Raw genomic sequence first — 23,355 nt, 5'->3', positions numbered from 1 at the left:
GCTGCACTCCCGTCCCACATGCCCTGTGTGGTGTATTGTGCTGCTGCAAACCCTGATGCCTGCCCTTTAGGGTCAGTTTGGTGCACCTCTCCATGTCCCTCCTGTCCTCTGTTATCCGAGTCCATGTCCCTACACCAATTCCTCCTGCTTACCATGATCCAATGTACCATACTTTTGAACATTTTGAACTTGATAAGAGGGAGATTTTGAAAAACAAACTGGGGTATTGATTTTCCCCTTTGAGTTACATTGAAAAAGAGGAGATTGTAGACAGGAGACAGATCAAATAAAGCCCATTTGAGCTTAAAAACATTGGAAGTTTCCTGGCTGAAACGGGTCTGTTGGCATGTATGGTTGTACTACCACTGCCTCTTCCTTCTGCCCACAATGGTCTATTATTTTGCCACAGCCTCTCTTGCCTGTCCTGTATTCTTGGTTTGTTGCCCCTGCCCCCCTTTCCACTGCCCTCCATAGTCTGTTGTGCTGCCACTGCCCTTCCTGCCTGCCCAGTGTGGTCAAATTGTTGCCTCTGCATTCTCCTTCTCCTACCTGCCTTCAATTTTCAGAGTCCGTGCCCCTGGCCTTTGCCTCTCAACAGTATCCCTGCCACTGCCGACACTGCCACTGTCAGCCCGGTAAGGCTGACAGTGGCAGTGTCGGCCGACCCCGCTTGATGCCAGGTACAGTGTGAATTCTCTGCTGATGCTGTATTGCTGAAACGCAAAGCCCTATAGCGACATTTTAGAAAGCTTGATTTTAAAGTTGACAGAATTGTATATTTTAAACTGTGCCACAATATTCTCATTCAGGGCTTAGACGCTTATCTTAGGCATTGACAGGGGTTAAAAACTTACGTGTACACTCAGCGCTCTGTGTTACAGCCTGCCCGCCCTGGTCCGACTCGGTATTCAATACCGTTGAGCGGAGGGCGGGACAGGTACGAGCCTGGGTGACACACTTCCGCTTTCCCGCTGCAGCACTGAGCGGGTAGCGCTCTAGCCTTGCTGTTACTGGGGCTATTTAGCCACTCGTCGGGATCAAGCGTGCAGCGATTGCGCGCAGGGAGGCGCCTCTAGACGCGCCGAAGACAAGCCAAAGACCTGCCCGTCTGCGCCCGTCCGCGCCAGGACGGTGCCAGGGGCCATGGCGGTCTCACCTATCTCCCCGCTTGTCCCGCTTCCTGACAGGATTACCTACTCAGCCCAGGTACTTAAGGATCTACAGATTGTTGATTGTCATGAAGACCTTAAACTTATTGTAGAAGGGCCTTTTACATGCTTACATTGTAAATCCCAGTTCACTACTCTGAAGGGAGAAAGCCCTGATAGATGTGTGAACAGCCATATACCATCTTATAAAACACCTAAAATTGCTGGTCATAAAAACATTCTTTGCAATGTACGCTCTTTACCTAAGCATACCTCTGAAGTATGGGACCTAATCTCTACAAATGAGCCTGACTACTGCTTCATGACTGAAACGTGGCTTAAACCCCATTCCACTCCCTCCATTACATTGGCCATTCCTTCAGGATACAAAATGATTAGGTTAGACAGACCTAAGAAAATAGGTGGAGGGATTGCTATTGCTCATAAAAATCACATCAATTGCTCTGTTTTGGCAGAACTCTGCACTCCGGACATTGAATTGCTGATTTTTAAAACAACTCATTCCACCAAACAAACCAGATTAGGAGCCCTGGTTTATCGTCCCCCTGGACCTAGCTCCAACTTTGTCAACATATTACTGGAAAATCTTGCGCCATATGTTCAAAAAGACAAAGAATTCTTGCTAATAGGTGACTTCAACCTTCACAGTGAACTTATAAATTGTAAAGAAGCACAGGCTTTTCTTAACGATCTCTCATTGCTAGGTCTCCAACCACACAATGTGGGCCCAACTCACGTGGCCGGACACACTCTAGACCTGATTATAACCAATTTCCCTAGTGTCACATGCCTTCCCCCTACACAGGTCAGCTGGACTGACCATTTTATCCTTGAGTTTTATACTCCCTATCCTGCAACCACTACCCTCAAAACCACCAATATCCCTGAAATACGGCGGCAATGGCATAAAGTTAATGAGGCCTCCTTTGCTGAGAAATTTGTCCAACCCTACCATGTGATTCCTGATGATATCAATAAAGCTATTGATATGTTTAGCAAAGACATTAAAACAGCCATAGATAAGATAGCTCCATTAAAACAATTTAGACCCCGACCAGCCAAAAAACAAGAGATCTGGTTCTCTGAAGAGCTCAGAAATCTCAAGAAAACAGCCAGGAAATTAGAAAAGATTTGGAGATCTACCCATCTGGTAACAGATAGGAAACATTATTGGGACGCTCTAAGTGTATATCATAAAGCTATCAGAACGGCACGAAAAACCCATATTACCACTCTTATCACGGCTGCAGACAACTCCCCCAGAGTATTATACCAGGTCCTTCACTCTTTCACCAATCCTACAGCATGTGAGAGTGCAGACACTTCGTCACAACTACTTTGCGACAATATATCGCAATTTTTCTGCAACAAAATCGATCTCATCTATGCTAAAATAGTCAACTCTAACAACAATTTGACTACAAATACAGTCCCTATCTTTCAGGATTCAGAACTTGATAGTGGCCCTCATACTTTAGACCTCTTCCCCCCTATCACTCCTAAAGAGGTGTCCTTGCTCATGACGCAGATTAAAAGTGGAAGTCCTGATGATATCATCCCGGCAAGACTCATGCCCACCTTGCTCGGAATCCTATCTCCCACCATCGAAAAACTTGTTAACTTATCCCTCTGTACAGGTTCTGTCCCCAAGCAGTGGAAACAGGCCTTAGTCAGGCCAATCAGGAAGAACACCACAACTCCATGGACTGATTTGTCAAATCTCAGACCTATTTCGTTGCTGCCATTTTTGGGAAAGCTCACTGAGAAGTATGTTAATCGTCAGTTATCCAGCTACATTGAGAAAGCTGGCGGCCTAGACTACTCTCAATCTGGGTTTAGGCCGAAACACAGTACAGAGTCCACCCTCCAGTCTGTCACTGACGATCTGCATATGTTTCAGGACAAAGGCTACTCGGTAATTTTGGTGTTATTAGACCTTTCAGCCGCGTTCGACACCGTGTCACATAACATCCTCATTGACCGGTTGTCGAACGTAGGGGTCAAGAACAAGGCCCTTGCTTGGCTAAGGAGTTTTCTTACGGATCGGACCCAGACTGTCACCATGGGTGAATACAGATCAACTGAGGTAGAGATTACGAAAGGGGTGCCACAGGGCTCCTGTTTGAGCCCAACACTCTTTAACATCTACGTGGCACCCCTGGCAAGAGTGATGCGCAAATTTGGTTTCATCCCCGTGTCATATGCGGATGACACGCAGCTCCTCTTTCCCTTTCAAAATCTCACCACAGAAATAAGAAACTCCTTCTCCGCTGGCATGAAAGCCGTCGCACAGTGGATGTCCACCAACTTCCTACAGTGCAATGTCAACAAGACGGAAGTAATGCTGTTTGGAGATGCCAAATTACTGTGGACTCCTGACTGGTGGCCATCTGATCTTGGCACTGTTCCGGAGCCCAAACAGATTGTCAAAAATCTGGGGATACGCCTTGATCACGACCTTTCCCTCAAACAGCACAGTAACATGGTAGCTGGCTCATGCTTCCACACCATCAGCATGATGCGCAGAATATTTCCACTGCTACCGGATTCCTTCAGAAAAACTTTGGTGCAAGCCCTTATATTGAGTCGTATTGACTACTGTAACGGACTGCTCCTTTCTGCTAATGAAGGAGTTCTGGATAGGCTCCAGGTGGTCCAGAATACGGCAGCTCGCCTTGTCCTAAATGCTCCCCCCAGAACAGCATCAAAACCTCTATTACAGAAACTACACTGGTTGAGCATTTGACAAAGAGCCAAGTTTAAGATATGTTGCATTATCCATAAATGCTTAAACGGAAATGGCCCTACATACCTGGAGCAGAAATTTATCCCCTACACTCCCTCCAGATCGTTGAGATCTAGTGAGAATTTTCTGTTGGCAGTACCTCGTGCAAAAAAAACCAGACATGGAGGGAAAGCTTTATCTGTTGCAGGGCCCACACTGTGGAACAAACTGCCTCTGGCCCTCAGGCTCTGCACAGACCATTTAAAATTCAGGAAGCAACTGAAAACTCTGCTGTTTACTGATAAAATCTAGACCCTGCCCCTCATCTGCATATTTATTTAGACTCTATTTGGTATCACAGTGCAGAGATACTCCGGTTGGAGTCGATTCCAGCGCTATAGAAACCCATAAATAAATAAATAAATAAATAAATGAACAACTAGATTGCTAACATTCTATATTTATTACAAAGTGTGGAACGCCTGACATCATCTTGATGTAATCAAAACTGTAATACCTAGAGCATTTCCTTTAGAAACTACATATATGAGAGGGTCTTATTTGCATCAAAATTATGGTTAGTGCTCTAAAAAATTAAAATGAGGACATATTTTCTGAGTTTTCAAATAGCGACAAAGAACTTTTAAATTATTTGTAATCTTTATGTTTTTTTATTCAGTTGACCACTTGATTAAATGTTGCAGCTAGGGGAGAGGATGTGATGTTACTTCCAGAGCAGCAGACTTTGCAACTGGAGAACCAGGTTGGAGTTTCTGCTTCAGCTCAACATTCTGTGATTCTGGTCAAATCACTTAATCTCCCCATGTCTACAACCAAAATGAATTTGATCTTGTGTGATGTAACCAATGCTCATGTAAAGCACTCCAATACCTGACAAGTCTGCACTATATAAAACTGCAAATACACAAAAATAAGTGTTTTGCACACTTCTGTCATTGGGCTACATGTGGGCTACATCTGGGTGACATTTGTGCTGCCTTTGTAAATTAAATGTCTTAAGTGTTACCACTTTATTCCAATCAAGATGGCTTCAGGTGTGCCATACTTTTGTCATAAGTAAGACTGTTAGCGCTCTAGTTGTTCGTTTGAGCACTCTGGGACATTCTGTCATAGGGCTATAATTGGGCTACATCTGGATGATATTTGGGCTACATTTGGGCTCTTTTGTCTCTGGTGGCCATCTTGGGAGATTTGTTTGTTATGAAGTTTCTTAATTTCCTCATTTACTGCAGTCTCCTCAGTAGGAAATCCTTTCAGTTTTTTACTTTGGTTCCATCAAGAAGGCATTCAGATGTGTCACACATTCTCCATAAATTCAGAATGTTAGCACTCTAGTTGCTCATTAGATCACTGTAGTAAAGCTACTGCTCACCAGGGAAGTCTGCTGCTGGTATTCAAAGTGCGTGTTTCAGTCTGCATGTCAGAATTTTTTTATGAAATAGAAAAGGATTTGAGAAGTCAAAATGTGCCCTAATTTTTCTTTCTGCAGCACTAATCATATTTTCTATGGCAAAATGAACCCCCTCATTTTGTTCCTTTGTAAATTAAATGTTTTAAGAATTACCACTTTATTCCAACCAAGATGGCTTCAGGTGTGCCATACTTTTGTCATAAGTAAGACTGTTAGCGCTCTAGTTGTTCGTTAGAACACTCTGGGACATTCTGTCATTGGGCTGTACTTTGGCTACATCTGGGTGATACTTGTGCTACATTTGGGCTCTTTTATCAGTTTTTTACTTTGATTCCATCAAGAAGGCATTCAGATGTGTCACACATTTGCCAGAAATTCAGGATGTTAGCACTCTAGTTGCTCATTAGATCACTGTAGTAAAGCTACTGCTCACCAGGGAAGTCTGCTGCTGGTATTGAAAGTGCATGTTTCACTCTGCATGTCAGAATTTTTTAATGAAATAGAAGAGGATTTGAGAAGTCACTCAAAATGTGCCCTAATTTTTCTTTCTGCAGCACTAACCATACTTTCTATGGCAAAATTAACCCCCTCATTTTGTTCCTTTTTAAATTAAATGTTTTAAGAGTTACCACTTTATTCCAATCAAGATGGCTTCAGGTGTGCAATACGTTTGTCATAAGTAGGACTGTTAGCGCTCTAGTTGTTCTTTAGAACACTCTGGGAAGCTGCAGTAGAACACAAAGGAATCAACTGACAGTCTCTGCCCTTGTTGGATGTACATGTTTTACTGAGAATGTCAGACTTCATTCTCACATGACTGAGAAAGATTATGTGAATTTACAGAAAATATGCTCTCAGTTTAGCTCATAGATCACCTTCCAAACCTCTGTGGGAAAAGCATGAGAAAATTGTTTTCTCTCAAACATGATTCATGATATCACAGCAGAAGGCTTTTTCACATGGTAAAATCACCTTAGAACACACCACAATTACTAAAATGAGTATGGTACCATCAACAAATGATTTATAATGTAACTAATGTCTTAAAACCTTCTATTAACTGCAATGCTTTTTAATGAGGTGCTATCATGTATATTGGTCCCAAGATGGCTGCCAACACTTCTTGGATGAAGTACTGACAGCCAATCAGATCTCACGATAAGATGTGTGGTTAGGCTCCGCCCAGATATAATCTATCTGTTTAACTCTAATTTTCTCAGGAACTACTGAACGGATTTACACCATTTAAGCAAAAGGCACGAGTCTGAACTGAGGACTACCTCTTTGCCAAATTTGGTGTAATTCCGTTCAGCTGTTCGGGCTGTAGCTGCGTCAACAGGTCCTATGGGAAAATACATGGGGAAAACGCGTTTTGGGACCCCTCTTTTTTCTCGGCCCCCGATTAATGAATCACCGTGAAATTTTCAGGATAGGAGCAGACCGGAGCTGGCCAAAAGTTTGGATACTTTCGCAAAGATTTGTCAATCGGCACCAACGTTATTCCAAATAGAATGTTGCGGATTTCCTATGGAAAATAGGTCCTAACTATAACTACCTACTGGCGACTGCCAGTAGGTAATATATATATATATATATATATATATATATATATATTCACTGAAAAAACCATAGGTTTCACACACGTTATAGTTACGACTTAGTATTTAAAAAACCTTGCAAATTCACTTAAAAAACCATAGGTTTCAGACATGTCATAGTTAGCTGGACATTTCACTCGTAAAAAAACAATGGAATACCCCCGTTATAGTTAGTGCAGGCAACTATAACTCACGCGACCACAGTCCTCTGCTGATGACGTCAGATATTACATCACTGTATTTAGACACTTATTTACCCATGTCTTCTTCCATTAATCTTTAGCTATACATATATTACAAATATTTATTTTTCATAAAGACACATATGTCATCAGTGATGTAATATCTGACGTCATCAGCAGAGGATTGCGATCGCGTGAGTTATAGTTGCCTGCACTAATCATAACGGGGGAATTTCATTGGTTTTTTACGAGTGAAATGTCCAGCTAACTATAACATGTGTGAAACCTATGGTTTTTTAAGTGAATTTGCAAGGTTTTTTAAATGCTAATTCGTAACTATAACGTGTGTGAAACCTATGGTTTTTTCAGTGAATTTGTACGTTTTTTTAAATGCTAAGTTATGTATTTATTTTATTTAATTTTTTTCAGGTTTTTCACCCTGCGCGCACCGAGCACCCACGGTACGGCGTGCGCGCAACATGCGCGCACCTCGCGATTTAAAAAAATAAAAATTGTTTTTTTCGCCCTTGAGGGTCCTTCTGTGACCCCCCGACCAAAGCTAGGGGGTCAGGAACTGTCCACTCTGCCCCCTTTTCACGTTCTCCACCTTTTTTTTTAACACCCTCAGACTGCGAGAGACAAAATGGCGGCCGACACTTCCTGATTTTGACCGATTCGAATGTTTACCGACATCTAACAACCAATCAGAATTGCACTCGCGCTCGGCAGGGTGCACGCGCAATGCGCGCACGGTGCGCGCGTATAGATATTGATATGCTTTTAAATGCTATTTTCTCAGGAAATACTGAACAGATTTACACCAGACCTGCAAAAGGCACTTCCTTGACCTTATGGCTACCTCTCTGCCACATTTCACGTAATTCTGTACAGCCGTTCGGGCTGTAGCTGCGACTAAAGGTCCTATGGAAAAATGCATGGGGAAATGTGTTTTGGGACCCCCCCTTTTTCTCGGCCCCCGCTTGACGAATCACCCCGAGACTTTCAGGGTAGGAGCTGAACGGAGCGCCCCATTAGTTTTGAAAGTTTCGCGAGGATTCGTCAACTGGCGCCAAAGTTATTCAAAATAGAATTTTGAGATTTCCTATGGAAACTAGGTTGTAACTATAACTATCTACTGGCGACCGCCAGTAGATAATATATATATATATATATATATATATATATATATATATATATATATATTCAGTGAAAAAACCATAGGTTTCACACATGTTATAGTTAGCTGGACATTTTACTCGTAAAAAACCAATGAAATTGCCCCGTTATAGTTAGTTCAGCTAACTATAACTCGCGCGCCCGCAATGCACTGCTGATGACGTCACATATTACATCACTCATGACATGGTCAGTGACATCACTCATGACATCACTGATGACATCTCAAATGACATCACTGATGACATCACTGATGACATCATCCTTGTGATAGAGTGGCAGACCTCCTCTCACCTTAATATAAGCTTTGATACACACATTCAAAAATAGAGACTAAAAATTTCAAAACAATGGACATACCAATACCAGTTACAACAACCTCTTCAGTAATTCTAAGATCCACATACACATCCACTCATTCACCAACAGTCCTATACAGTCACTCATACATGTACTCACTCATCATATGTACTCATACATCTATACATCCTGTTACACAATGCCACTCATCCATAGAGTTACTCACACACATAGTCACTCATGCTAATAAAGAATCAAACATACATTTACTTGCATATACAGTTATACACACACCACCACACTTACTTCTACGGAAACTTACACATACTTAGTCTTTTAAACAATCACTTATAGAAACACATACTTATTCATACAGGAACTCTTTCAATCTCTCACTTTCACATATACTCACATATATACACCAATAGTCACATATACTAGTTTAAAACGTATGTAGTTACTCCTGAAGACACTATTGAGACAGTCATTCACTCACTAACACACCCATACACACACTCATCCACCCATACAGTCCTGCACACATGCTGTGTTCAACACATACAAACAGTGAGTCACTCATTCATGCACCGATGCACTACGTAATACCCCCCACCGAACCATGCAGACACTCAGACTGATACTCAAAAAAACAACTAATAACCTAAATAGGCACCCATGTAGCTACTCACCAACCCATGCAGCCACTTATACACAAAGTGAGAGACTGATACAGATATTTACATATTTAAACATTATTCACTAAGCCATGTATTCACTATGATACACTTAATCAGTCAGTTACACAATCAATTTTTCAAAAACAAATCATCCATTTAGACACTTATATACCCATTTATTCTTCCATCGACCATGAGATATACATATATAAAACATATTTAATTTTCAGAATAACACACATTCACTAGATGATGTCATCAGTGATGTCATCAGTGATGTCATTTGAGATGTCATCAGTGATGTCATGAGTGATGTCACTGACCATGTCATGAGTGATGTAATATGTGACGTCATCAGCAGTGCATTGCGGGCGCGCGAGTTATAGTTAGCTGAACTAACTATAACGGGGCAATTTCATTGGTTTTTTACGAGTAAAATGTCCAGCTAACTATAACATGTGTGAAACCTATGGTTTTTTCACTGAATTTCTAAGGTTTTTTAAATGCTAATTCCTAACTATAACGTGTGTGAAACCTATGGTTTTTTCAGTGAATTTCTAAGGTTTTTTAAATGCTAATTCCTAACTATAACGTGTGTGAAACCCATGGTTTTTTCATTGAATTTGCAAGGTTTTTTAAATGCTAATTCCTAACTATAACGTGTGTGAAACCCATGGTTTTTTCAGTGAATTTGCAAGGTTTTTTAAATGCTATTTTTTTTTTATATTCTTCATTTTTTTCAAACATATTTTTATTTTAATTTTCTTATCTTTTATAAAGACTATGCTTTAATTTTTAAAATCCTTAAATATTTTTTTTATATATATTTATTAAAATAAACATGTAAAATTTATTTCCAGATTTTTTTTTTTTTTTTTTTATAGTACGCGTACCGTAAGCTCACGGTAAGCGTACGGTTTACGCAACGTCCGTAATCTATCTACGCTGCTTGCGTATAGTTACGCACTTTGCGTAGCCGCGCGTACTGCGCGTGGGACGCGTGCGCGCTTACGCAACACGCGCACGTTACGCGGAAGTGCCGGGAAATGACTGTTATGCGCATGTGCGCAAGCGCGTGTCTTTTTTACGCGCACGCGTACTTTTTGCCGTAAGCGCACCGTAAGCGTACCGTAAGCGTACGGTAGGTCATGTGATCTTGAAACACAACTTTTGATTGGTTGAAACTACTTTCAGTTCTAGAACTCTCCTACACCACACCCATTCCCCTCATTTCTGCTTGTGATCCCTTGGGAGAAGGAGCTGGTTTGTCTTTGGGATACGATGGCAGAACAGCAGAGCTCTTCTGAGAGTGAGGCTAGCACCAGCAGCACTGTCTTGAGGCAGAGAGCGAGGAAAGTAAAACCTTCTTATGTTTGGGATTATTTTACTTTTCCAGAAGGCCAGCAAAAGGTGAATGCACCCTTAGTTACTTGCAAGCTGTGTCAGCGTGTACTTTCTAGAGGTAATCCTGACAGGAAGTATTCCTTTGGGAATCACACCATGATGAGGCACCTCAAGGATGTACACAAAAGGACACATGCTCAACTTTTTGGAGGTAACTCTTCAGAAAGACGAGCCAGTACATCCACAGCAGCTCAGCCTGGACCATCACCTGCAGAGCTTACTCCTTCTTCTGCAGCTCAGGTGAGCCCTTCATCTGTGGGGGGAGAATCTCCTTTTGCTGGCCCTCTGGAAATGAACCCTCGATTTCGGAAGGTTGATATTCATTGCACATTTTGTAAAGCTCTAATTTGTTATAGGGAGACCAGTGTTTCCCTAGTGAATAACAAAATAGATCAGCACATTTGTAGCTTTGAATGATTTTCCCATGGTTCCTTTCCTCTGTCCCTGCATGAACACAACGGTTCTTTTAAGAGCCAACCTTATCTTTCATCTTTTTTTTACATTTTTTTTAAAAAACTTTTTTTTTTTACCGTACGCGTACGGTAAGCGTACCTTTTTTTTTATTTTTTAAAAAAAACACTAAAAATCATTTTTCACATTACAAGGTCCTTGAAAGACTACAATTATTACTATTGACTTACCATACTCACTGAAAAAAATATTTATTCATTTGTTTTTTTAAAAAATAGTTTTTAAAATGGTTGTAGTTTACGAAAATTTTCTATATCGATCTGAAAAAAAAGAAAAAAGTATTAATATTTTTAAAACATTTTATAATACAGTACACATATTTACATTTTTTCCCAAAAAATATTTTTGCCTTATTTTTGCTGTTTTCAGAATATATTGCATTTCACTATAAATTGTGAAAGCAATTGCATTCATCATTTTACAGCGGGCAAAAAAAAATAACAATCTCAAAGATTGTATTAAAAAAGCCCAGAATCTCTTCTCACTTAAACTTATCATTACAGAAATGCATATTATTCTTAAAAAATGTCATCTAAAAACAATACTTTTTTCTTTAAAATACCGTCTGATATTTTTGTTTCAGAAGTACATTCACAATAATATATCTCAAATAACTCCAAAATACATCTGATTTTATTTCCTTTAGGCCAAATAGTATTTTTTATTCTTTCCCTGGAATAAATTTCCAAGGGAAAACCATTAAAATTCTAAAGTTTAATCTGTCCAGATCTCACCGATTCTCTGTAACATTTTGGTTCACGAAAATTTTTCGAATAATTTATTTAGTCCACAATAGAATTGCTTACTTTTCCACATGGCCAAATAGTAATTTTTGAAATTATTTTTGAAAAAATTTCCAGTGGCAGTCCAATAACATTCCAAAATTTAAAATGTGCAGAAGTTACCGATAATCTCTAAATTATTGGTTTTTCAAAATTGCATTAAAAATTTAAAAAGTCCACATTACAATTGGTTATCTTTCCTTTAGGCCAAATGATAATTTTAAAAATCTTTTTTCTACAAAATTGCAATGGTAATCCTGTAAAATGGTAAAATTATTTTGTCCAGATCTTGCCAAGTCTCTCTAAAATTTAGGTTTCAGGAAGATTAGATAGGAATTTGCTAAATCAAAAGGCAAACGTTGTTTGAAAATCAATTGGGAATCATTACACAGTGTCCATCCTTTTTCACATTTTAGATAAACTGTGTAATGTCCAGAAGTAACAGTAGGTCCATCATGGAAAATTATTGCAACAGTTACAAAAGTTTTTCCTGAAATTGATAATTGCTGTCCTGTAAACTTCTTTATTAAAGTATCCAATTTTGATCCATCAGCTCTACATCGTTGCATCATTAAAATTACATACTGTCCGTATTCCCTTAAAATTAATGTTGATAACATGTCAGAATTACACTCACCACATTTCATGCTATGATTAGCATCTTTAACTAAGTTTGCAAAAGTGACTGTTTTACTCTCTGGCAATGTCAAATAAATAAACCTTTCATTATCAACAATAGAACCACTTATATTATAACAATTATCACAACTATGTTCCCATTTATAAGAGAGACCAAAAAAAATGTCAATGGGAACTCCTTCTTCTTCCACTACCTGAAGAAAATACATCAAAAATTCGTGAGCATCTTGCTGTTCATTTTGAGAAAACTGTGTTCGTCCTGAACATACATCTAAAAGTTTTCTAATATCAGTAGCACTTTCTATTTGAGTTTTATCTTTACTCAGCTTTTGAAAAAGGAGACTGAGCTCTGAACAGAATCTTTTTCCCTGATTTATTATTATCTGCTCTTGCAAACTTTCCAGATAAAAAGCAACATTCAGCACTACATTTGCGTAGCAGTTGACACCAGAGCTATTTTCAAAATGACATCCTACAACCTGTTCTTCATTTTCCTTATTCTTTTTGCTTGCAATTACATCACTCCTCTTTTTTTTCCTCTTCTCTACATCTTCATTACAGATATTCTCATTTCTCCTTTTACGAGAAACTACACGTTTCTCCAACACAGGATACTGACCTAAATGAGGAGCATAGCTTCTTCTTAATCTATTATACTCCTTTACACAGTTTGTATCAGCACTAACTTTTGAGTCATCGAAGTCTATCATGAATAAACCTGATAATGTTTTGACTCGTGACAAAGCAACATATGCCATACCTTCTTTGAACACACTAGATCCAATGTTCACAAATGCACAATCTACAGTCAATCCTTGAGACTTGTGAATAGTTACAGCATATGCTAGAGAAAACGGAAACTGCTTCCTACGTACATATAAGTCTTTCACAAGCATGAAACGAACTGAACAACGACAAATGTCTTTAACTTCCTCTATCTGATCAAATTTTATTTTTAACCATTCAATTCCATCTTTTTTCTGATAATTAATAAAACCCACAACTCTTCCCATCGCTCCATTTACTAAGCCTTTTTCAACATCCAAATTTCTCCTTAAAAACACTCTACAGTTCATGCAAACATATAGATTTTTTTCTAATCCTGCTGTTTTGGAGATGTTCTTCTCTAGTGAGTCCAATTTATTTTTCAGTTTGCCTGTTACTGTGACAGTAATTCTTCCATCCTCAATTTTGTCCACTGCTTCCAATTTCATGATCTCTTCCTTTTCCAATTTCAAAAGCTCCTCATTGAATATTGAGCATTCACGTAGAGTTGGCATTAAGCAGATGACACTTTTGTTTTCTGCAATGTTCTTGTATATCTTCTCTGCAACTATTTCTTCCTTTGGAAATAAATTATGTAGCAGCCGAGTCTGTAATGCTTTTTTGCCAGCTTCTGTGAGTAGTCCAATCCTGATATCTTTCAGAATACTTCCATATTCTTCATCGTTTGCTTGCCTCATATTAGTTGTAAGTTCCTTGTACTCAAAGAAGGACCAAATATTTGTATTACCGATGCTTCCCAATGACTTCTTCGTGTCTTCATGTGTCACAGTATTAAACACTGGTTGTCCTTTAACCGGAGTAAGTTGCAAAAGATCCCCAAAAACGATGACGTGTTTTCCACCAAATAACACGTCATAGTCTGTCTTCAAAATTTGCTGCATTCTTAAATGCACAAAGGCAAGCATTAAGTTTGATACCATGCTCACCTCATCAATAATGAGAACTTGCATCTTCTTCAATACTCTTGAAACTTCCAAGCATGCTTCTCCAGTTAGCTTGTTGAATTGTATTTTGTTCTCATGCTCCACTGGTAACATTAGCAAACGATGTAAGGTGATTCCTTTTATGTTATATGCTGCTAACCCAGTTGGAGCAGTAACCACACAAGACAAAGTAGAATCTGTTTTTTGCTTTAGGTAGCTTCTGATGACTTTAATTAGGAAACTTTTTCCAGTGCCAGCTTGTCCGCTTACATACATCCTGATTGGATGAAATGATGTGCATGAGCACTCTTTTTTTTCATGTAGAAATCCGTGTTCAATTTTGTTTTTGATCTCTTCATAAATTTGTTGCTGCTCTTGATTCAGTTGTCTTTCCAAATTTTCTAAGTCTATAAATTCTTCTTGAGCTTGATTCATAGCCGTTTCCACTTCATTCATGGCTATTGATGCTTCATTTTCAACGATTGGTTGTCCTAGGGGATCTTGACTGTATGTTCCTGAACTTTGGCTGTCCTGAGAACTGTCTCTAGCAATTTCTGCTGCAATTGTAGTTTCCTGTTCAATTTCTTCATTTAACATTTGCAGATAAGTTGAGAATGTACTGCATTGTATGCTGTCTTTGCAAGCATTAAAAGAATCTTCATAGCTCTGGAATTCTCCCAGTAGTTCATCCTCTGAACGCCATGGTTTAAACAACTGTAAAAGAGCCAAGTAGTAAAATTCTTTCTTGTCGGTAGTGTCGCAACTCAGCTTCCGGTGATTTATCAAACTTCCTTTGGTTTGCTTCACCAAACATCCTTCTTCACCAACGACTTTATATTTTCCATTATTGATGTCTTCTGCAGCTTTCCGTGAATAAATGTAGTTCTGCAGCACTTCATAGAGACACATGTTCTCCAGATGATGACTTCTCTTGGGATAATATGTGTCCAACATGTTTGTTTTCAATATATCTGTACTTTCAGGTTCGAACTGTGCCAAATATTCAATTTCTCCAACAGATTTCAGTACCCGATTTCTCATTGCTGCAAGGCCTAAACTTGCCCAAATTATTCTTCTTGACTTCGAGTAGAGACTTGCAGAAGATAATCTATCTGAACATTCGTAGGATCCAATTTCTCGATGCGATAACATCTTCAAACTGAAACTGTACAGCTTCTTACTGACAGTCTTCTCGTGAGAAATCTCTTCCCACATTTCCTTCAATTCTGTTTTTTCTGATTTCGTAATGTAAGACGTTACATATCGAGCAACAGCAATGGAATTGTCAGCAACATACTGTATATCCATGTTAGCGTTCCACATGGATAAAATGACTGGGTTGTAGTCATTTATATTTTTTGATTCTTCTTTTCTTTTAAGGTTGTAGGTATTCTTAGGTGATTTTCTTGTGATAGTATGTCTCACAGCTGACATAAAACTGTTGACTCTTCCATTTGTAAGAACAGGTCTAGGAAATCCAAATCGACATTTAGTGTAGTATTTTTCTTTGCTCTTGTATTTCCGTCGACAGTATTTTCCACACCGATGACTTTGGAAACGTAGAACTTGCTCCTTTAACTTGTACTCTTCTGTGCTTTTAGGTATAGCACATGTTGCATATTCTTCAATGTAAGATAACACTGCTTCATCAGTATCTGTTCCAAACTTTGGGGCATCCTTGATCCACAGCAGCATATGAATATGAGGAGCACCTCTTGCCTGGTACTCTTTTCTCCAAAAGAAATCCACTACTTCTCCAAGGGGTGGATTTTTTTTATTGCAGATGAAGGACATCATAGCCTCAAATCTATGATTGAAATATCTGCAAACATTAACCGGATCCAATGAGCACAGTTCTCCTGCTGTCTTGTATTCGATGTTTTCAATGTTTGAATTGGCCTCTCGTAGAAAATCCAGTAAATCATCCCAAGCGTACTCGGCGCAGCTTAGGGTAAGGAACCATGTTGGTGTTCCTAAATTGCGTAACATGCATTTTAGTTCACCATGGCGTCGGTACCAATATTCATTTGTCCCACGCTGACAAGCCATCAGATTGATCAGTTGTGTTTCCAAATGATCATCTCGGTGCTGCACTTTCTCCATAAAATCCTTAGCAGACACATTTTGTAAATGTACTCCACTTTTTAAAATGTGATTTACTGCATAAGACAGTGCAGACAAGTCGCTTTCAAATAAAAGATGGAACAAATAAGGGATACTTTGTCGAAATCTGGGATCTTCAGCATATAGTCTTGTAGTCCGATACTCAGAAGCTGGAATCTGTTCCGGACGTTCATCGTATCGTCCTCCTTTTCCTTTAGGAAACAGCTGGGGAAAACATCGAGCTTCCAAGCTCTCCTCCCATACACTCACGGGATTTCCTTTTGCTTTCTTCATCTGAAAGAGATCAATATTGTCTCCCATAACTTCTTTCGAATGGAGAGGATGTATGCTAAAATGTTCATAAATTTCTTCTTCCTTTGACTTGTCCACTTTTTCAATTTGTCCACTTGGTGTTTCTGTATCTCCTTGTAAATCTTCTTCTTCTTCTTCTTCTACTATATAAATTGATTCATACCATTTGTTATTTTTTTTCAAATACAAATTTGCTCTTTGTACTTTCCGCACATCTACCAGCTCCTGCCAAATCTTCTTATTCTTTGTAGGTACACCATTAACCAGAATAATTAATGGTTCAGTTTCCAAAGTATCCGCATCAATAGTTTCCATATTTTTTTTCAAATCCAAGGGCAAATACACCACTCTACCTTTTAAACCTCTCACTAAATCTGAAGGAGGTAATTTACCAGTTTTGGGCTCCATACGTACTATGGTCTGGAACGGATGAACACATTGAATGAGTATAGACTCATATGTATTTAATTCAGAAAGTTCAGCAGGAATAGCATCCAATTCTAAATTATTATGTACAGCTCTGGTCGGCATTCTATTTTCCTCTAACTTGTTGTAGCAGTATTTACAAATACGCTGATCTTCACCCAATTCAAAACAATTTTCAAGAAATATATATGTTGCAAAATCCATCCACTTATAATTATCTTCATTTTCACTCTTTCTGTAGAGATCAACATTCCTAGTTTGTTTTCTATAATGAGTTCTGCGGCAACAAATACAAGTAACATTTGGTCTTTCATTAGAGACTATTGCAAATTTTGTTATGTGATCATTAAATGTCTTACTTACACAAGGTTCTACATTCTCTTCCACTTCTGCCTCATTTACTGTGTCCTTCTCTGCACTGTTTTGTTCAGGACCAAAGTAACAAAACTGAATTTCATCAACAACCTTCTCTACATCTGATACCGTTCCTCGGAACAGAGCCCTATTCAATTCATTTAACTTTATTGCTGGACTTTTGGCAAAATACAACCGTCTCACAAACTTTCTCATTTCAGTATGATGAACAGCCAGCATCCTAAAATGATGGAAAACACTATTGCACACTTTTCTAGATAGACAAGCAAGAGAATGACCCTGCAAACCAGTATTCTCTCTCACTCTGCATGGATCCAGACTTTGAAGCACCTTAATCTTTTGTTTTACACTTTTTTTACTATATTCTCTTAGAAACTCTCGAAATCTGTCAATAGATTCCTGACGCACAGTGCAAATACTACTACAATTCCAAGTGTACACTGGGGCTTTAGGACGTCTCCCCATTGCCTCATCTGCCATCACTTGTACCTCATCTCTTGGAACCATTATCTCCTTCTCCATTATGCAACCATTTTTTACTTCGTATGAACGACCTCTGGTGTCAACTGCATGCAGCAAACTATTACTTTGAAAATAGCTCTCTTCATTAAAAAAAGGTTCACTACTTGAGCTATGCATCCACTTTCCTAAAAACACTTTACAAAAATTTGTTCTGTTCACTACTCTTTTGCTTTTGCTTTGTGATTTCAGTACATTAACCATTTTATCTAATGTACGCATCCTATTCAAAATTAATATGAATAGTTTCCTTTTTAATTCTAATGCCTTTGCTGCAATGGCTTCAATTTCTTTTTTTCTCTTATAATATTTAGCCTTTTGCTTATATTTCTTTATATCCTTTATCAAATTGGACATAACTCTTCTCTGAAACATTTTTCTACGTATCTCTTTAAATGCTGTTTTTCTGTTTATGTTAAACTTTTCAATTGCAGAAGGTATATTTGCATTAACTAAATCCTCAATTTTTTGCTGTTCTGTAGGTTTTGTTACATTTTTCCGAGAACAGACATTTTGTACATTTTTGTTTGTTTTCAATATTTTGTTTAGGAATTGTCTTTTTTGCTTACCAGAAGATTTTTTCTTTTTCCCAACATCAGCATCTTCTACTAACTTTGGTCCTCCAGTTGTCCTCAAATATAGTTTTTTTTTTAGCGTTTTTTGAACTCGAGATTTTGTAGGCATCTTAAATTTTGTTCACTGTTCTTCAGCAATACCTGCAAAAAAACTAAAAAAAAAATTCTTTATTGAATTTAAATATATTACTACATTTCTTTTCACAATAGTCACAAAACGAAATTTCTTTGCCAATTTGAATGCACACAAACTCCTCTTTTTTTTTGGGCAAGTGAAAATCTGTATAACAAACTGTCACATTATGAAACCAAGCTGTTTTTTTTTCAGACCACCACCGTGTGTATTCTCTGTGACTGCCTACACTCCAGCAGGGGCAACCAGCCTTAGTGATGCTGAATGTATTTGCATTACAGACTTAAACCTGAAAACCCCACTCGCTTCTAATTACTGTGCATGACTATACATGGCAAGCACATGGGTGTGTGCTAAACCTCTGCTTCTTCCCCCAAAAATTCGCTCCTCTTTTCCATCTACTGCAACTGTGAAATCACCAGAGCAAGACGCAATACATTTCTGCCTATAATTCTTCTATGCACACAGAGTCATGTTTTCACATTAGTGCCAAAACGAAATTTCTTTGCCAATTTGAAAGCACACTTACTGCTCTTTTTTTTTCGGGCCAAGTGAAAATCTCTTTTTACACTTTGAAATCACTTTTACAGACTGACACATTCTGAAACCTTTTTTTTTAAATTTATTTAAATGCACATGTCCAAGCTGTTTTTTTTTCAGACCACCACCGTGTGTATTCTCTGTGACTGCCTACACTCCAGCAGGGGCAACCAGCCTTAGTGATGCTGAATGTATTTGCATTACAGACTTAAACCTGAAAACCCCACTCGCTTCTAATTACTGTGCATGACTATACATGGCAAGCACATGGGTGTGTGCTAAACCTCTGCTTCTTCCCCCAAAAATTCGCTCCTCTTTTCCATCTACTGCAACTGTGAAATCACCAGAGCAAGACGCAATACATTTCTGCCTATAATTCTTCTATGCACACAGAGTCATGTTTTCACATTAGTGCCAAAACGAAATTTCTTTGCCAATTTGAAAGCACACTTACTGCTCTTTTTTTTTCGGGGGCAAGTGTATATCTCTTTTTTCAATTTGAAATCACTTTTACAGACTGACACATTCTGAAACCTTTTTTTTTAATTTATTTAAATGCACATGTCCAAGCAGTTTTTTTTTCAGACCACCACCGTGTGCATTCTCTGTGACTGCCTACACTCCAGCAGGGGCAACCAGCCTTAGTGATGCTGAATGTATTTGCATTACAGACTTAAACCTGAAAACCCCACTCGCTTCTAATTACTGTGCATGACTATACATGGCAAGCACATGGGTGTGTGCTAAACCTCTGCTTCTTCCCCCAAAAATTTGCTCCTCTTTTCCATCTACTGCAACTGTGAAATCACCAGAGCAAGACGCAATACATTTCTGCCTATAATTCTTCTATGCACACAGAGTCATGTTTTCACATTAGTGCCAAAACGAAATTTCTTTGCCAATTTGAAAGCACACTTACTGCTCTTTTTTTTTCGGGGCCAAGTGAAAATCTCTTTTTACACTTTGAAATCACTTTTACAGACTGACACATTCTGAAACCTTTTTTTTTAATTTATTTAAATGCACATGTCCAAGCAGTTTTTTTTTCAGACCACCACCGTGTGCATTCTCTGTGACTGCCTACACTCCAGCAGGGGCAAACAGCCTTAGTGATGCTGAATGTATTTGCATTACAGACTTAAACCTGAAAACCCCACTCGCTTCTAATTACTGTGCATGACTATACATGGCAAGCACATGGGTGTGTGCTAAACCTCTGCTTCTTCCCCCAAAAATTCGCTCCTCTTTTCCATCTACTGCAACTGTGAAATCACCAGAGCAAGACGCAATACATTTCTGCCTATAATTCTTCTATGCACACAGAGTCATGTTTTCACATTAGTCCCAAAACGAAATTTCTTTGCCAATTTGAAAGCACACTTACTGCTCTTTTTTTTTCGGGGGCAAGTGTATATCTCTTTTTTCAATTTGAAATCACTTTTACAGACTGACACATTCTGAAACCTTTTTTTTTAAATTTATTTAAATGCACATGTCCAAGCTGTTTTTTTTTCAGACCACCACCGTGTGTATTCTCTGTGACTGCCTACACTCCAGCAGGGGCAACCAGCCTTAGTGATGCTGAATGTATTTGCATTACAGACTTAAACCTGAAAACCCCACTCGCTTCTAATTACTGTGCATGACTATACATGGCAAGCACATGGGTGTGTGCTAAACCTCTGCTTCTTCCCCCAAAAATTCGCTCCTCTTTTCCATCTACTGCAACTGTGAAATCACCAGAGCAAGACGCAATACATTTCTGCCTATAATTCTTCTATGCACACAGAGTCATGTTTTCACATTAGTGCCAAAACGAAATTTCTTTGCCAATTTGAAAGCACACTTACTGCTCTTTTTTTTTCGGGCCAAGTGAAAATCTCTTTTTACACTTTGAAATCACTTTTACAGACTGACACATTCTGAAACCTTTTTTTTAAATTTATTTAAATGCACATGTCCAAGCTGTTTTTTTTTCAGACCACCACCGTGTGTATTCTCTGTGACTGCCTACACTCCAGCAGGGGCAACCAGCCTTAGTGATGCTGAATGTATTTGCATTACAGACTTAAACCTGAAAACCCCACTCGCTTCTAATTACTGTGCATGACTATACATGGCAAGCACATGGGTGTGTGCTAAACCTCTGCTTCTTCCCCCAAAAATTCGCTCCTCTTTTCCATCTACTGCAACTGTGAAATCACCAGAGCAAGACGCAATACATTTCTGCCTATAATTCTTCTATGCACACAGAGTCATGTTTTCACATTAGTGCCAAAACGAAATTTCTTTGCCAATTTGAAAGCACACTTACTGCTCTTTTTTTTTCGGGCCAAGTGAAAATCTCTTTTTACACTTTGAAATCACTTTTACAGACTGACACATTCTGAAACCTTTTTTTTAAATTTATTTAAATGCACATGTCCAAGCTGTTTTTTTTTCAGACCACCACCGTGTGTATTCTCTGTGACTGCCTACACTCCAGCAGGGGCAACCAGCCTTAGTGATGCTGAATGTATTTGCATTACAGACTTAAACCTGAAAACCCCACTCGCTTCTAATTACTGTGCATGACTATACATGGCAAGCACATGGGTGTGTGCTAAACCTCTGCTTCTTCCCCCAAAAATTCGCTCCACTTTTCCATCTACTGCAACTGTGAAATCACCAGAGCAAGACGCAATACATTTCTGCCTATAATTCTTCTATGCACACAGAGTCATGTTTTCACATTAGTGCCAAAACGAAATTTCTTTGCCAATTTGAAAGCACACTTACTGCTCTTTTTTTTTCGGGCCAAGTGAAAATCTCTTTTTACACTTTGAAATCACTTTTACAGACTGACACATTCTGAAACCTTTTTTTTTAAATTTATTTAAATGCACATGTCCAAGCTGTTTTTTTTTCAGACCACCACCGTGTGTATTCTCTGTGACTGCCTACACTCCAGCAGGGGCAACCAGCCTTAGTGATGCTGAATGTATTTGCATTACAGACTTAAACCTGAAAACCCCACTCGCTTCTAATTACTGTGCATGACTATACATGGCAAGCACATGGGTGTGTGCTAAACCTCTGCTTCTTCCCCCAAAAATTCGCTCCTCTTTTCCATCTACTGCAACTGTGAAATCACCAGAGCAAGACGCAATACATTTCTGCCTATAATTCTTCTATGCACACAGAGTCATGTTTTCACATTAGTGCCAAAACGAAATTTCTTTGCCAATTTGAAAGCACACTTACTGCTCTTTTTTTTTCGGGCCAAGTGAAAATCTCTTTTTACACTTTGAAATCACTTTTACAGACTGACACATTCTGAAACCTTTTTTTTTAAATTTATTTAAATGCACATGTCCAAGCTGTTTTTTTTTCAGACCACCACCGTGTGCATTCTCTGTGACTGCCTACACTCCAGCAGGGGCAACCAGCCTTAGTGATGCTGAATGTATTTGCATTACAGACTTAAACCTGAAAACCCCACTCGCTTCTAATTACTGTGCATGACTATACATGGCAAGCACATGGGTGTGTGCTAAACCTCTGCTTCTTCCCCCAAAAATTCGCTCCTCTTTTCCATCTACTGCAACTGTGAAATCACCAGAGCAAGACGCAATACATTTCTGCCTATAATTCTTCTATGCACACACAGTCATGTTTTCACATTAGTGCCAAAACAAAATTTCTTTGCCAATTTGAAAGCACACTTACTGCTCTTTTTTTTTCGGGCCAAGTGAAAATCTCTTTTACAGACTGACACATTATGAATCCACCATGTGTAACTACAACAAAAACAATTCCCATTTCTACTATTCATTTCTTAAGTTACCACATACATCCCCTCTCAAACTGTAAACTAACCTTTAAAATTAGTTAGTTGTGAAAGAAATGTGTCACTCAAACAGCAGATTATCAGAGCCAGGATCTCTGTTCTGTACACCTCTCTCCTCTCAGCAGAACCAGATAATGGCAAACTTTCCCTCTATTTTTCCACACATATACATGTAAGTTTCAAATCTCAGTGCTTCCCCCTTTTTTTCAAATGTAATGACACATTTCTATTGGTTGAAAACCAACCCTTTTCCAAAAGTACCCTGCCCCCAACTTGACT

General features: G+C 38.8%; 1 protein-coding gene across 1 annotated transcript; it reads right to left on the bottom strand.

The window, feature by feature from the left end:
- Positions 1 to 10,145: 10,145 nt before the first annotated feature.
- LOC146811156 (uncharacterized) lies at positions 10,146 to 23,215 on the bottom strand. Its single transcript, XM_085614494.1, has 2 exons — positions 23,106 to 23,215; positions 10,146 to 18,726 (listed from the first exon to the last, which is right to left on the bottom strand). Exon 2 carries the CDS (start codon positions 18,681 to 18,683, stop codon positions 12,219 to 12,221), a length of 6,465 nt encoding a protein of 2,154 aa, XP_085470620.1. The 5' UTR covers positions 18,684 to 18,726; positions 23,106 to 23,215; the 3' UTR covers positions 10,146 to 12,218.
- Between the last annotated feature and the right edge of the window lie 140 nt (positions 23,216 to 23,355).

Source organism: Triturus cristatus, chromosome 7 (genome assembly GCF_964204655.1).
Source record: "Triturus cristatus chromosome 7, aTriCri1.1, whole genome shotgun sequence".
NCBI classification, from domain to species: Eukaryota; Metazoa; Chordata; class Amphibia; order Caudata; family Salamandridae; genus Triturus; species Triturus cristatus.
The sequence above is the reverse complement of the archived record's forward strand: the minus strand, read 5'-3'. Positions and strand labels throughout refer to the sequence as shown.